This window comes from Eretmochelys imbricata, chromosome 7, assembly GCF_965152235.1.
Source record: "Eretmochelys imbricata isolate rEreImb1 chromosome 7, rEreImb1.hap1, whole genome shotgun sequence".
Taxonomy (NCBI): Eukaryota; Metazoa; Chordata; order Testudines; family Cheloniidae; genus Eretmochelys; species Eretmochelys imbricata.
The window spans coordinates 9,667,859-9,684,662 of NC_135578.1; the positions used below are offsets into that span (position 1 = coordinate 9,667,859).

Sequence of the window (16,804 nt, forward strand, 5' to 3'; positions counted from 1 at the left end):
GTTCTATTTCATTATGTCGCCAACAGGTGTCTCCACTAACACTGCTGTATCAGCAGTGTCATCAAAGAGCCAATAAACTATTGTTGGAACATATGGAACGAAATCCCAACTGCTGAGCTAATCTGGGAAGCAGTTACATGCTGGTGAACTGAAGCCCATGTAACAAAAATTGATCAATTACACAAATTAAGCATAGCCCTTTAGGAATTTATTTTATTGGTCTGGACATCTGTTGCAGTATTGTCCAAATCCAAAAATCAAATGGTGCCTTGGGTTACTAAGTTAGACAAGAAAATCTAGTAGCTATAAAAGTACAACAGAAAACCCCTATATTAATATCATCTCCATCTGCTGAATGTTATATAAATATTCAGTCCTTTTATTTTCCTTGGGAATAACATTTATTTTTTACTGTACCCAGTCTGACATTCTATGACATTCTGTTCGGTTTATTACATAGTAACTTTAAATATTTCTTCAAAAATGCATTTATAAAGTTGTTGTTAATCTTTTTACAAGTGTCATTACCAGTTGTTTTATTTATGGTTAAACATAAGAGTAGTCCCTTTCCCCAAGTATGGAGAATTGCAAATCGCACAAGCAAAAATAAAAACGGAACTTCAAAGCTTTAAACTTGTGTTATGTGTTTTATACAGTGCCTAGCACAATGGGGTCCTAGTACATGCCTGTGGTGCTGAGGTGCAACCACAATTTATATTAGAATAATAGCAACAACAATACAAGGCTTAATAATAGATATAGACACTATAGAATGTTAGGCAACAGCTGTGAGGTAAATCCTTGGCTTTACACCAGCTGAGGATTTGCTCTTCTGAGTGTTAAAATACCACTCTCTCTCTCTCATTTTTGTTGTTCAAAAGTGCTGTCTCTTATTTAAATAAATGAGTGATATTTCCAGAGAGAATATTTCAATTACAATTATCTTACTGAAACTGCAAACTGAGGGTCAGATTCTCAGTTGACGTAAGTCAGCGCAGCTTGGTTGGGTCAATGGCAGTATGTCCATTTACAGCAGTTGACAATCTGGCCCTGAAGTATGTTAATCACAATTAGAAATCTTTATTGAAATATAAAAGAGTATTTTTAAAGTGAAAATATCTTGGGAAAGGCAGCAGGGGTACACTTAAATGTCAAAGAATGTTAATCCAAGTGGGCCTAGTGAGACCAGTCATTAAGATGAGATGGAACGTGTTTACTTCATGAACCTGTTTGAATCTTGGCATTAACCCCTTCCCCCCGCCAAATAGTTCTAAAAGTATAACTGAAAATCACGATGTTCATATCGTGTCCATCTGCTGAATGTTAAATAAATATGTTGTTCGGTTATTTAAGTATGTTGGCCAACTGGCATAGTATGGAATGTTTCTAGAAATACTGGATAATTTTTCGTAGGTTGAGTTCTCTTTGGTAGATACAACAAAATGAGCAGAGGAGAAACTCAGGGGAGTTAATCCTATTGGATAGAATTTTGATTGTGGTTTCCCAGATATATTTCCCTAAAATAGTTTAATAAATAATATAATCAAGCTGAGATTCTGCATTCAGTTTTGCCTGTATAAATTTTGAGTATCTCCAGTGGCTTCACCAGAGGTATTCCAGATATATGCCAGTGTAACAGAGAGCAGATGGAGTTACTCTGAGTTATCCAGGTGTAGCTAAGATCCCTATTTTTTGCAGTGACTATCTTTGGTGGTAAGAGGGTTTATCCTCTAACATGTAAGTGTATAAACCCCCCACTAATGTTACATGCCTGTATCAAGGGCAGGGTAGAACCCCCGAATCACTGAGTAAAGAAGCAATCACATTGTATTAGATATTAAAAATATAACTCAGCCAATGTTGGTATATTTTTACTTACATTTCCCCCACTCCATGTATGCAAAACAGTAGGGAATATGTGAACCAGTAGGGAAATTAGCCCCCTTCTCCCAGCCCCACTCCTACAGAGCCGTAAGAGAAGTGACCTTTTCTAAAGTGTTCTCCACTGGGGTGAAGATAAATCTTTACATTTATGAAGATGCTCTAGTCAATTTTTGATTGTGTATGTGTGTGCTAAATTCTGTCTTTGTACACATGAGCAGTCCAGCCGAAGATGACAGCGGAAGTAAGGAGAACAGGATTTGGTACTATGTACTTCAGTGCAAAAACAGTACCGCTGTGAAAGCCATCCACTTTGGCTCGCTCTTGAGTGCTTTCAATTAAGAGAGGCCAAGTGTTTCAGGAGGTGTATATTTCATCTTCTAAACTGCCTTCCTTAACCCTTTCTGTAAAGAGAGACGCATTTAGAAGAAGGAACTCTAGAAAATATCTAATGAGCTTCTGTCCCAAAATCAGCAGGCAGATTCCAACATCTTACAGCAAATCTCTGTTTTAGTTTGTGCACACTGAAAACTGCAATGCCTTGACGGGGGAAGATGCAAAAGCCCTTATTCTCTTAGGAAACTCCAAGTTGTTTGTTACAAACAGACAAACTGGGAAAGTTTAGCAATGACTGCTTTTGTGAGGTGACAAGGTTAACTACTAAATTTGTACATAACTTGGAGCTGGTGTACAGCAATTAATCAAGGAATTATATTCCACTCCACTTCAACGGCCCACATGGAGTGCTGCATCTGTGATGTGATATAGACACACACACACCCCAAATAAAAAAAGAGAGAGAGAAAGGAGAAATATTTCCTCTAATAAAATCCTAATTATTTTGTTTTGGAAAAAAAAATAATATATGGAATGGACTTGGGTTTCAAACTACACAATGCATTATCTGACAAATGAAGGACCTTTCAAATCTGTAATGCATACATAAAGAGGAGGAACTATTAGCTATGTCCTGCTCTCTCCCAATCCTACACACACACAAGTTCTCAAATCTAAGTACACGAGAAGCCACATTAAAGTCAATGGGCCTACTCACATGCATACATTTAAATGTGCTAAAGTGTTTGAAGAACTGGAGCCTATGTCATTTCAGTGTTTTTGCATAATCCAACAATATTGTTCTTTATTTACCGGCCTTTTCCTATAATTTAAGTTGCAACATTTATAAACAGTGGGTTTAGAGGATAAATGCAAGTTCTGGAGTATAGGAGAAGTGAGAACATAAAAACAGCCATTCTGGGTCAGCCCAATGGTCCATCTAGCCCAGTATCCTGTCTTCTGACAGTGGCCAACGCCAGAGGTGTCAGAGAGAATGAACAGGACACTGAAATTATGGAGTGATCCATCCCCTGTTGTCAAGTCCCAGCTTCTGGCATTCAGAGGTTTAGGAACACCCAGAGCATGGGATTGCATCCCTGACCATTTTGGCTGATAAAAATTGATGGACCTATCCTCCATGAACTTATCTAATTTTTTTTTATGCCAGTCATACTTTTGGCCTTCACAGCATCCTCCTGGCAACAATGTCCACAGGTTGACTGTGTTTTGTGTGAAGAAGCACTTCCTTGTGTTTGTTTTAAATCTGCTGCCTATTAATTTCACTGGGTGACCCCTGGTTCTTGTGTTATGTGAAGGGGTAAATAACACTTCCTTATTCACTTTCTCCACACTGTTCATTATTTTATAGACCTTTATCACATACTTAGTCATTTCTTTTCTACGATGAACAGTCCTAGTCTTCTTAATCTCTCCTTCTATGGAAACTGTTCCACATCCCTAATAATTTTTGTTGACCTTCTTTATATTTTTTCCAATTCCAATATATCTTTTTTTTTGAGATGGAGCAACCAGAACTGTATACAGTATTCAAGGTGTAGGCGTGCCATGGATTTATACAGTATACTCCTTCCTTAGATATTTTTAAGGTCAGGCTTGACAGAGCCCTGGCTGGGATGATTTAGTTGGGGATTGGTCCTGCTTTGAGCAGGGGGTTGGACTAAATGACCTCCTGAGGTCCCTTCCAACCCTGATATTCTATAATTCTATGACATTGAGATTTTTATTATCTCACCCTTTCCTAATGGTTCCTAACATTCTGTTAGCTTTTTTTTTAATCCTGCAGCACATTGAGAAGATGTTGTGAGAGAACTATCTACAATGACTCCAAGATCTCTTTCTTGAGTGGTGACAGCTAATTTAGACCCCATCATTTTGTATGTAAAGTTGAGATTGTTTTCCAGTGTGCATTACTTTGTATTTATAAACAGTGGATTTCACCTGCCATTTTTCATCCCCCAGTTTTGTGAGATCCCTTTGCAGTCTGCTTTGGACTTAGTTATCTTGAGTAATTTTGTATCATCCGCAAATCTTGCCACCTCATTGTTTACCCCTTTTTCCAGATTATTTATGAACATGTTGAACAGCACTGATCCCAGTACAGATCCCTTGGGGTCTCTCTTCACTGTGAAAACTTACCGTTTATTCCTGCTCTTTATTTCCTATCTTTTAATCAGTTACTGATCCATGAGAGGACTTTCCCTCTTATCCCATGACTGTTTACTTCGCTTACGAGCCTTTGGTGAGGGACCTTGTCAAAAGCTTTCGGAAAGTCCAAGTACAGTATATCCTTTGGCTCACCCTTGTCCACATACTAGTTGGCACCCTCAAAGAATTCTAATAGATTGGTGAGGCATGATTTTCCTTTACAGAAGCCATGTTGACTGTTCTCCACCATATTGTGTTCATCTGTCGTCTGATGATTCTGTTCTTTACTGTTGTTTCAATAAGTTTTCCTGGTACTGAAGTTAGGCTTACTGGCCTGTAATTGCCAGAATCACCTCTGGAGCCTTTTTTAAGAAAGCTCTTTTTTTAAAGAGCTGTTTCTTGAGTGGTAAAAATTGGTAAAATTTTCAAAAATTGGCATTACATTAGCTTTTCTCTAGTCATCTGGTACAGAGGCTGATTTAAGTGATAGGTTGCAAACCATTTAGTAGTTCTGCAGTTTCTTATCTGAGTTCCTTCAGAACTGTTGGGTGAATACCATCTGGTACTTATAAGGGTGACATAAAATTGCTAGCTAAGCTGTTTTAATGCTCATTTTCAAACCCTTGTTTATTTACTGAATTTTCCTACCTGTATTATATGGTGCTTGCCAGTAGTCACATGAAACTAAAACCAATTTGATATGCTGATATACCTTACAAAAATTCAGTAGTGCACCTGCCTTTTAAAACACTTTAATACCAGACACTGTGTTTTTTTTTTACCTCATTAATGGTATTTAGTATTGATTTCCCTCAGTAAAAAAAGAATTACAGCTCAGTAATATTTAATATTAAACTGCACATGTTTAGATTTCACTGCTTTTTTAACAACTTTGTTTAAATAGGTCAGAATGGAAGCCAGGTAGCTAAAAATACTTGAGGAGCCGATCCTTAGCGGGTGTAAATTGCGAGAGCAGAATTGACTTCTACTGATTTTGGTGGCATTATGACAATTTACACCAGCTGAGGTTCTACTCTAAAGTAGTTTTTCCTTGGAACACTGGAAGAGCTCAGCGACGGGGTAGAACTAACAGAACATCCAGCAGAAGCAAGCTTGAACATTGTAATTAACAAGCCGATCATTTTCCTTTATGACTGACATGTGACATCTGTGAAACATTTTCAAAGGCTTCAGATTTTGAAAGTGGTAGATCATCTGAATTTTGGGCACACGTGTTCACAGCCCCACAAACACCTGATGAGATAATAGAGAGAGGTTATAAATTAAGCAGAATAACTTGTTTCAGGCAGTTACTTGTATGTGTGTATTATAAAAATTGAACGTGTGTTTGTGCATATGTTTCTATTTGTGGGATACAGCCAAATATTTTGAGTATATCGTTGTAATATCTATTTTTTGTAGTTCTAAAATCTGCAGTCTGTTTTATTGCTGTTGTTTCTTCATTTTCTCTTCAATCCTCCAGCTGTTAATGCAAAAATATTAGATGGAATATATTATATTAGGAAAAATATAGATGTAGGGATTTGCTATATTAGAATTCCTTCATGTTACCTGCCAAACATCAGGGGAAAGGGCAGCTAGTTCATCTGTGCATGTTGTGATTTTTAGCTTCCCTGTGCATATTAATATGTGAAGAATCAATATTTCATATTTCTGAATTATTCTAGTGCCTCACCCGCAGAAGCAGTTAGCATACAACGCCTCAAAAGCTGGGGTCGTAAAATTAACACAGACATTAGGAACTGAATGGATTGACAGGGGAGTAAGAGTCAACTGCATTTCCCCGTAAGTACAATGTAGTCTCATTTTATAAAGTACAGAAAAAATGAAATGTTATAAGAAGTGTTCACTGCTCAAATTAAGAAAATCTAGGAAAACAAAGTTGCTAATTAGCAGGTGGATTGCATCCCTTTTTATTTTGCCTTCTGCTTAACAAAGGTTTAATCACTATAACCAAAGTGTTCTCCATGGCTGTGTATATTGAGGGATTTGAGAAAAGGTTTTAGCATTTGATAATAGGTTTTCCAATAACATGAAGGATAATTTTTCGCATTTCTCTTCCAGATAAAAAATTTCCTTAGTTCTGTCCAAGCCTTCTGTGGTTTAAGAAAAGGCTTTTGGCACTTAATAGACAATGCTTCTCCTTTTTTTTTTTTTTCTTTTTTTCTTTTACTTCAGACAAATATACAGACACTTTAAAAGCTGTATTGTAGTGCTGTAATTGAGACACCATTCAGCTCTGGCAATTACAGGATTTTTAGGTGTAATTTTTTCAAAAACTATTCATTACAAGTTACATTTTACCTAATTTTTGAAATCTTAAAGATGTAGGGGGTTTTGGGTTATGTTGTTTATTTGTTTTTGTTCTTTTAATAACACGAAGCAAAGTTTTTTTTTTCCCTCACACACTTTTTCTCTTTCTCTCTCTCACACACACTCTTTATTATACAATTTTCAGTGCAAGTTAATACTGAGCAAAAACTCAAGTGGATTACATTAATTGGGAGCGGTCAAATTCCATAGACCACTGAAGTCAATCAGAGTAAGAAGTGCAGAATTTTAACCCAGAAGTTTAACTAACTGGTATATGTAATAATGAAAATATGATGTACATGAAATTAAGAAAAACAAGTTAAATATTTTAATCCATAAAGTGGAGAAAAATATCACAGAGTTCAATTGAAAATATCTTTATTTTGATTCTATAAATTCTTTGATTTACTTCTGTATGCTGGCTCTGTTTATTATTATTATTTATTTATTTATTACTACTAATAATAAATGTGATTCCATTCTTAGCTCATTGCAATCCACAGATTACTTAAATAACATCCTATTTCTGAACTAGGATTTACTCACACCAGTACCAACAGCTCAACGTTGCTGATCCAGTGTCTAGCTCTAGTGACTCTACACCAGCTTCCAGGGCCAGGAGGACTGAATGAAGTTAGCAAAGCTGTAGCAAGAACTGGCAAGGCAGAGCTAGTGTTAACAATAGAGGTAGGAAGCAGAGAGGCTTTTAGCTGCAATGAATTAATTTTTATATACAGGTTGGAGCTCCTGGGGCCCACCGGAATCAGAAAATCTTGGTCATGTTTCAATATACTTTCTGGCTGAGAAATATATCGGTACCCTTTATTAATATAGCCGGAATATTAGTGTCACATTCAGAATAACCGTGGTTAAAGAGGCACTTAAGTTATAAGCTTTCAGGTGTTTAAAACTTCCTGCAAAAAATTACCCGTTGGGCTGAAATTTCTGCTGCTTGTTAAATACACTTATTTAACAAGCAGGAGAAATTTCAGCTCAACCGGTAACTTTTTTTGCAGGAAATTTTGCAGGAATGAATATATATATACATATAAAACATTTTTGCAGAGAGTATAGTAAAACTTCATGTTAGCTGTGAGTTGTCTGAAAATGGAGAAAAGGTATTTTGATGCTTGGAAGGGAAAAATCCGTTCAGAGGATTTTCTTTTTCTATCATTAACCAAAACTGAGTTTAATTTTAATAATTCTTACTCATCCTAGACTTTTTGGTCCCACACCTGCAAACTCTCTCTATGTGGGAATCCCATTGTAATAAGGGAGACTTTTGTTCATTGAAGGCTGCCAATGCTCAGTGAGGAAAAGAGCTTTTGCTATACCGGAGGAACCCTGGTTTAGACATACTAGTTATGAATATTTGATAATCACATATGGTCTGACTGGAAGCCCACTCAAATCAACAGGAGTTTTTCCATTACGTTCAATGGGGTTCGGATCAGGCGTATATTGTCCGTGATTTTCTTGGCTTATTATTAACAATGTACCCAGGTGAGGAGCTCTTGATACATACATGCTGGCACTCGCATGTACTTAAAACACTGCATGTTGAACTCAAATGCACTTATGTTCTTTTCAATGACTGGATATTCAAATTCATTTCTCTGCCGACATGGAAACGTGGAATACATATTTCAGTCTCATTCTGTACATTAAAGAGAGGTTCTGGCGTGTCCACAGATATATTCACACAATCCCCGTGAGTCAAATCTTCCAGTCCTAGCTCACAATCTGATTTTGCAAGGTGCTGGGCATCTTCTGCTCCCATTGCACTCATTTTTAAGTGCTCAGCACCTCACAATTTCAGGCCCGGTTCCTCTCTGGGGCAATAGGCCCACTTATGATGCTGAACGCTTTGCTGGGTGGAAGAGTGAGGGTCTGGCCCGGTTTTACAGATCTACCTGAATGCTCAAGTGAACCTGGCATATAGACTTTATTATAACATGCAACTATTTCAATAAAAGGACCCCATGGAACCCCAGAAATGTGCACAGAGGCCTCAGTTCAGCAAAGCACTTAAGCACAGGCTTTATTTTAAGCAGGCGCGTACTCCTGCTGAAGTCAATGGAACTGCCTGATGATTATAGTGGAGCACTTGGGTCCCAGTTCAGGAAAGCTTGCAAGCACAAACCTGAGTCCATCCTTCTTCTGGAATCGGGGACATGCTGAAGTGCTTTGTTGGATCCTGGCTATATCAGTGTCCTTATATCTCCACATCGTCACATCTGACCTCGAGCGTTCTTTCAACATGACAACATTCACTCTTTTTTTTCTTTTCCTTTCTTGTCAGCTTTCATCAATTTATTTTTGTAAATGAGCATATCAAACATAGCATCGGAGCCGTGCATAAAATGTATCCGTGCATACAATGTTATGGCAGGGATTTTTGCATAATTTATTGAATTTCTGAATTCTCTTGCTGACCAGGTATCCCTGCCTCACATTTTATATAGTTCACCAGTACAGCCTCTTTCTTTTTGGGAGGGATACTGAGGATGGGGGGAGTTGGAGAGTGAGTGAGAGAGAAGTTCATTCCTAGCTTGTAGATTCACAAGGCAAATTTTCTTTGGATCCAACCCAGATCACAAATAGCCATTGCGCTATCCAATTGGCAGTGTTAAAAACCTATCAGCCCTGGACATTGCATGCCAGAATCTTATGAATATATTATATTTTGCTCTCACGTGATATTATTAACATAGGGCCTCATCCTGATACCACTGAAATCAGTGACAAAATTCCTATGATCACCAGTAGATCTGTCCCAGATACTATCAAAGTGAGGGGGAAAAAAATAAAATCCCACATTAAATTAACCCATCTTCATCAAGAACAGTAGACACAACATGCAATACCTAATAGCTGCTGAACTGGAAAGATAAGTGTTAATGTCCCATGAGAATAAAATATTGTGTGTTGATTGATTTTGCAGCTAAATTGCTAATTATGTAAAGTTAAATGAATCATATCCTTAAAATTTATTCCTTATTTTAGTGCAAAGAACTGGCATTGATGCTACATGAAGGTGATGAAAATTGGACCATTCCATAGTTGGAAAATTGCAAAATATTTCAAGAGAAACTTTTAGTAATGCCTTGTGTCTCATATGCCTCCTAATTGGTCACATTGTATGCTGGGCTAGATTCACCCTGTCTTGGGCCACTTTTAATTTCTGCCCAGTCTCCTGGTGGTAGGAAGCCCAACTAGAGGAGAGTTGAAGCAGCATTAAATGGTTGCATCTCCTCATTTGAGGATCTATGGGAGAACAGCACATCCTCAAAACTGGACGAAACTGGCAGGTGAGAGGGCAAGACCAGAATGAGAAATGGATGCAATTATTCAGTTGGGCAGCAACCACTGGGGCTTATATAGAGTCCAGGTAACAACTTACAGCTGCCCTCTTGCACTTGAAACCCTGAGGGACAGTAGGGGTAAATTCTATCTGTGACAGTGCCCCCCACTTAATCAAGCTGCCTTGACAATGTTAGCACATGCATTAATACAACAATCAATAACATATGACATTTTCTATTTAACAAGTGATAGAAAATACTACAAATATGCAACGTGGCTGAGTAGACATTATAAAAGAACCTTTGCTTTTTCAGGGTGTCCTGATTGCGTGCTTGATTTTGCAAATTTTGAATTGCATTCATACCCCTCCCCCCAAAACATTTCATTCCAGTTTGTTTTTAAAGAGGGAGAACTTCAGACTGGTGCTCTATTTGGATAGGGCAATTTGAGCTGGAGCTTGAATTCTAAGTTCCTTGAACAGCAACTATGGTCAAACCTGGGTTATCTGAACCCTAGTGAACCAAAATTCTCAGTCATCTGGGGGTCAGATGTGTCCCCTGAAGTTTGATTTGAAGCCCATATCCTGCAGAACTTCTAATTTGCATAGCAACAGAGTAGGCCAGGCCTGTAAGCCTGGGCTAATCAGCTGTGCTAATCAGTGCTCTCACTGGCTTGCTCATATAACACTCTCTCTTGTCTTTCCCCTGAAGACCTTGTCAGCAACGTCAGTAGAAGCTAACTGGCCTGAGTTGCCAAACAACACAGGTTCCACATGCAACTAACACCATCTCTATGCATTGCTATTTAGCCTCCTTGACTAATAAGCTCTGCTTCACCAGCAGAATGTGTCAGCTCCTTGCTCTGTGGAGAGAGATTACAAGGTGCCTCAAGCTCCTTAACCTGGATCCCATGCAAGCGCCATCACCCCTGGTTCCAGGATATTAAGATTCTCAAGCTTATGATCTCCTGCTTCATCTGCAGTCCAGGGCACTTCAGAGCCTGTCATGTTATTGGATAGGTATATGGAGTAGGAAGGAGGCACCATGTGCAATGAAAGAGGGGCTGAGCTACTGTCTAGACTAGAGGCAGCTATAAGATGCCCAGTATCTAGAGTTGGTCTGAAAGGAGTTCAGGAGGTGGTGAAGCAAATAAAAATTTCCACATGTGCCCCAATTATGGAGGGTGTGCAAACCATTGCTAGGGGAGTACACACACAAAAGTAGTGTGAGATTGTAGCACAGGAAAGAGCTAAGCACCACTATATCACCCAAAGGCTTCCCAATTAAGCAGCATTACTGTCCCCATTAAGCAGCAGTCATTGCTGTTAAGTATCTTTGGATTTAAACGTAATTCCTTGAGAGAGGTTCCAATTAAGTGTATCTCCTGATTAAACATTTTCTGATTAAGTGGAGTGTACTTAACTCATTCAAATTAATAACTCATATGAAAGAAATCAAGTTACACCGAAAGGGAAGTTCCCCCCTCTTCTCCCCCCCCACCCCGCTCATATGGGGATTGAACACACACAAATCCAGTTAAGTGACTTTTTTTTCCCCACTCTCTCTCATTGTGGAGATGCTTTAGGCAATTGCATTTTGTTTTTGTTTTTTAATGTCTCAAATTGCTCTATGCATCAACAATGGAATACTGATGTTCATGTCTAACCTTAAGGAACCAGCAGTTTGATAAAACATTGACATGCAACAGAAAGTACTGATAGGCCCAGCACGGCATACTAGATGAGGTAGGGAATTAATGCATTGGCACTTGTCTTTGCTGGAACTGGTTAGAAGCCAACTGAAATCTGCCTAAAAGGGTTCTACAACATTAAATTGCCCAACTTGGCACCAAGCCTTTCCCAGAAGATGTGTACGATCAATGACATGCTTAATATTTATAGTATCAGTATGTGTGTTTGCAACTTTAAGTTGTGTGCTACATCTTTTTCTCTCGATAAAAATTGCCTGTGATATTTTTTTTTCATCAGACTTCTTACTCTTGAAACAAAATTAAAGGAAGGGCAGCTGAAGGCACTGGTTCAATGATTTATAGTTTGTTCTGACTATATTTAGTCTCCATGTTATCTGTTTGAAGTTGGTTGATGAATATACATATATTATTTTTCTTAATCTGGGTCCTCTTCTTAGTAAAACAAAACCCTCATTTAAAAATGCCAGCATTCGCTAATTAGGGTATCAAAACACTATAGAGGCATGGAAACCTAGAACCAGATCCTGCGAATGTTTGCCAACAGATATAGTGCTTGGTGTAAATCAAGAGTAACCCAATTGAATTCAGTGGATAGACACCAGTTTTACATAGGTGTATATCAAGTTAGAGGAGGATTAGGACCATAGCTTTCACTTCTGCAACTAAAACTCCGGTTTTCTCTCCAGAAAACCAGTGCTAAACAGGTGGGAGGGAGACTGTGCTTAGGAGAAATAAGTGGACTGTCTACACGTTATACTGGAATTTGTTCTGTTTTTGTATTACTATGTGAGAGCTCAATCAATTTGTCCTTGCTCAGCATTTCTGAATAGTTATGGTTTTTATTGATAATTAAAAGCAAATATAAAGCTGGTATTTAAAGTGTGTCCCATTACTAAAAATGGAAATGTTGGGGTTATTCTGAATTCCTTCCACCTAGTAATGTGGTAAATCAAAGATTTCAGGCTTCATTTAAAACAAAAGGTAAATCGCATATCCAGAATCCAGTGTGTTTCTCAGACCTATTTCCTTGGAAGGATAAATTGGGATGATGAAGTTTCAGAACAAAACGGTATTTTTATACTTTGTTCATTTCATATTTATCACTAGCTTGTTTGCTAATTTTCATTTGCAAGAGGCAATTCTTCCAGCTAACTGGGTGCCTCAATGGGCCACTGATTTCTTTGAAGTGACAGTCTGTAAATATGCATAAAAAAGAGATGCAATTAGCGTGTGTGGTTCAGTGCAGCCTGATTTCATTGGCAAGTTTACCCACAGTGTTGATAAGCTACATTATCTAGAAAATTGGCCACTGAAAAACAGCACCTCTGATTGCCAGCAAAGGTTCCAGATAACAGGGTGCCGAAGAGAAATATAATTGAGGTTGAATATGTTAACCAAGGTGTCACATGCTCCTTAGAAGCGCTAATTTATCAGCATGTTGGAATTTTTATTAACATTTGGAATGCATTTCTACCACACTAATGAAGTGGAATTGGCAGTTCAGGTTTTAGTTATTGTCGTTTCTGAGAAGTTAAATGTAATTCCTCGTTAGATACAGTTATGTAAATATATTTGTTCAGGGACTGAAAAAATGACACATTTCACAAAATACAAATATGTTGTTAAGGAGGAGTATGACAAATCAGTTCCAGTTAAAGTCATCAAAGCCAGCCAAATATTAGTACTGTAATGTGCATTCTACAGTTTCCACTCATTTTTAGGGCATGTGAGGGAAATGAACTTAGCAGAGTTTTAATGCGTTCTGTAGTTGGCTCATTAATGTGAAACAATCCAGCTTAGTACACGTTTTGTAACTGGTCATGCTATTTATTCAATGGGGGGTTATACTTGGCATATTTTGCTTAACTTTTTCCTTTCCCTGCCCCCTTTTCATCTTAAAGTGAATTTAGTGCTGCGAAAGGTGCTGCTGGATTTTGTTTTCAGTATTTTGGCATATGGAAACTTGGACTGTTTTCAGTTTCTGAACTGTATGCAAACATGTTGTGTAACATTAGGCTGTGCATTGATGAAAAAAGAAATTGGTAAATGGAACACATTTCCAAAATGCAGAGACAGACTGGTTGTGCTCATTTTGTTTCTACGTTATGTTTGTTTTCTATAGGAAAATGTAAATTGGGTATTCTGGTAAGTAACCGAAGATAACGGGGCACCTATGTTAGCCAACGATACAAACGATGAGTGCTCTCTTTAAGAGGAAACCGCTAAGTCGATTTATCAACCGTGAAAGACAGGAAGGGACAACCATGATTGAAGTTTGTGTTTTAACTCCTTAGCAGAGCTACATGATGTCTAACGTTGTCCAGGGGTGCTGGACCAATTTGTACGGTGGGGATATTGAACCAGAGTGTAAACCCTGTATATGATGGAAACAACTTCAAGCCAGGAGGTGCAGCAGCAGGACGACCGTCACCACGAGTTCCAGCACCTATGAAAGCTGGGATCTTACTTTATTATTTCATGGTTTTCTTTTCGAAGTGGCATTTTGTATTCCCGTCACTACTTGTTTTATTGTTATAAGTGCTACGTATGAAAAATGTAACTGTGTGTGTGTGTGTGATTTTTAGGGGAATTGTAGACACGCCGCTCATCCATTCTGAAGATCTGAAGCCTCTGGTACAGCGCTGGCTAACAGATATTCCTGCTGGGAAGCTGGCTCAAGTGACAGACCTGCAGGCGGCTGTAGTATACCTGGCATCTGAAGCTTCAGATTACATGACAGGCCACAATTTGGCCATAGAGGGTGGTCAAAGCTTGTGGTAGAAAAGAACGGAGCAGCTTTCTTCGTTGTAGCACTTCTAATGCATGAGCACAAGAGTGGGAAGTAGACAGGAAAGAATCCTGATTCTCACCATATTCTACAAGCGAAGATGCACCCAGAGAATTCTGAGTTCTTTACATGTAAATAAAATAAAATAAAAATATATCTTTTCAAAAGTGTGTGCATAAAACACTTCAGAAAACAGATAAGGTAGTTAAACCAGTGCTTCCTTGTTTAAAATGTTGTTTGAAGACTTGTCTACTCATCTAGTCTAGAAATAATTTTGTAGGAAAAATGTATGTAATCCTTTATTTTCACGAATTTTTTGAGACTTTACATTCTGCTTTCAATCTTTGTGAAGTTAGTACTTAAAAGAATGTAGGTAAGTTTACAATAGCTAAGGCCTCAGCTGGTATTTAGTTTAACCAGGGGAACATTTTTTTTTTAAAGCAAACATTAGTTGGTCTGTGCTGCATGCTTTTTTGGGGGTGTTTTTTATTCATGTTGTATCAGTGATATCTGTGAATTGTTTAACTTCCCGCCGCCTCCCTCTTGAATATTAAATGTGACCTCACAAAATAAATTGATTGCATTTGATCCTGAATGTTGCCATTTTATATTTACTGGTGTATTTTTCACAGTATTTTTATATATACACACACACATGCACTCCTCTGCCAGAAAATTATGTATTTAACAGAGAATTATGTTTTGCAAATACAATGGCTCTGATTCAAAGTCCATTGAAGTGAATGGGGACATTCATATGCCTAAATTAAGCATATGCATTCTTGGGCTCTTTTTTTCCCTTTGTCAGGCAAAGGTGAGCCAAAGTTTTACTGAAACTTTTTTTGTTTTTGTTTTTGTAAAATTCCTGAGAACTGCAAGTTCTCTGACGTGAATCCGTAATAATTCCAATGATTAATGCAGTTACATCAGTGGAAAAACCCGTATGGGCAATAGAATCAGGCTCATTGTTTAGAGACAGTAAAGTATGGCACAATAATAATGACAGTATTCTGCATTTATATTGTCTCCCATCTGAGGACTTTTAAGCTGAGCCTCTGTGATTAAAGAAAATTTATTTGCAAGAACTCACTTGCAAATCCTTGCCATTTGTTTTTCATTTGGCAGCCATATGTTACTGTAACATAAATAATTGCGGATGGATGTCATTACTTTTATTAGTACTACATGTCCACACGCTGGCTACCCATTATTGTGGTGAATTGCTATAATTGTTTCAGACTTGACATTCACCATCATGTTGTTAGCTATGTGTTTCGCCCACGTATTGTCATACTGGATAAAGTGTAAGAAGATACCTGTCTTCATTAAGGTTTCTGTGAGACCATTGATACTTAATAAATATTTCATGTTTCATGTAGATTCATTTTACCGGAGAGTGTTGATGTTAAGACTAGAGCTTGTTGGCTTGGAAAACTTGCCTCGTGTGCATGATCTACTTTATTGACAATGCTTGGCAAACTCATAAGCTTCTGGAAAGCTTAATTCTGGGAGAAATTGTCAAGCAAAACAATTAAGGACTTAAACATTTTATTCTTTTTCTGGGCTCACAAACTCTTGCCTTTCTATTAGCTCCCACACTTGCCTCATTCCGTGTCATTTTCTGGAGGGTTTCGTGCGATTCTCTCATCTCTCCGGCTGGCTTTTCATCCCAAGGTGCACACATTGGTGAACTCATCAGGAGTGATTCCAAGTGATCCTAGAGGGGCTTGTATATCCTGGGTTGGACCTTTGGTGAACAGCTTGTTGCAGCTCCTACCGAAAGGGTAAAATAGCAAACTTCAGCTAATCTGAAGCACAAACCGCAGTCACCACTGGCATTGTAATTGAACTCCTTGCTTTCAATCTCAGCAGACAGACCAAGGACCAAGTAAGCCGTGAAGACTGAACTAACCTTTCACGTCTAGAGATGGTCCCTCCAGGCTAACATGGAAGCATGTTGGTAAGTTATTACGGGAAGCTTGAATTTCAGCTGCCTGGGCATTATCTGTTCTGGGGAGCGGAGGCTTCAGAGCAAGATGGATACTCTGGGAATTTCGCAAGCTACACAGTCACTTTAAAAACAAAACAAAATCCCAGACAACCAAAATGAGAGGCTGCATTTTTCAAAATTCAAATTCTCCCTTAATTAATGAGCTCCAGCTATTTGGATCCAGAGCCTGTCTTCCTCCAGTCTACTACCTTTCATGTTCTCCTTTTGAATGTGTGGGGAAGGGCAAGGAGGAGAGAGGTAGGGCATTTAGAATCATAGAAGATTAGGGTTGG

At 38.2% G+C, this 16,804-nt stretch overlaps 1 protein-coding gene across 1 annotated transcript in view; it reads left to right on the plus strand.

The window, feature by feature from the left end:
- LOC144267447 (uncharacterized) overlaps positions 1 to 14,514 on the plus strand; it is a 48,883-nt gene extending 34,369 nt beyond the window's left edge. Inside the window, exons 10-11 of the mRNA XM_077821428.1 lie at positions 6,072 to 6,189; positions 14,319 to 14,514. Coding sequence (XP_077677554.1) covers positions 6,072 to 6,189; positions 14,319 to 14,514 — 314 coding nt within the window. The remainder of the gene's footprint in view (positions 1 to 6,071; positions 6,190 to 14,318) is intronic.
- Positions 14,515 to 16,804: the final 2,290 nt, after the last annotated feature.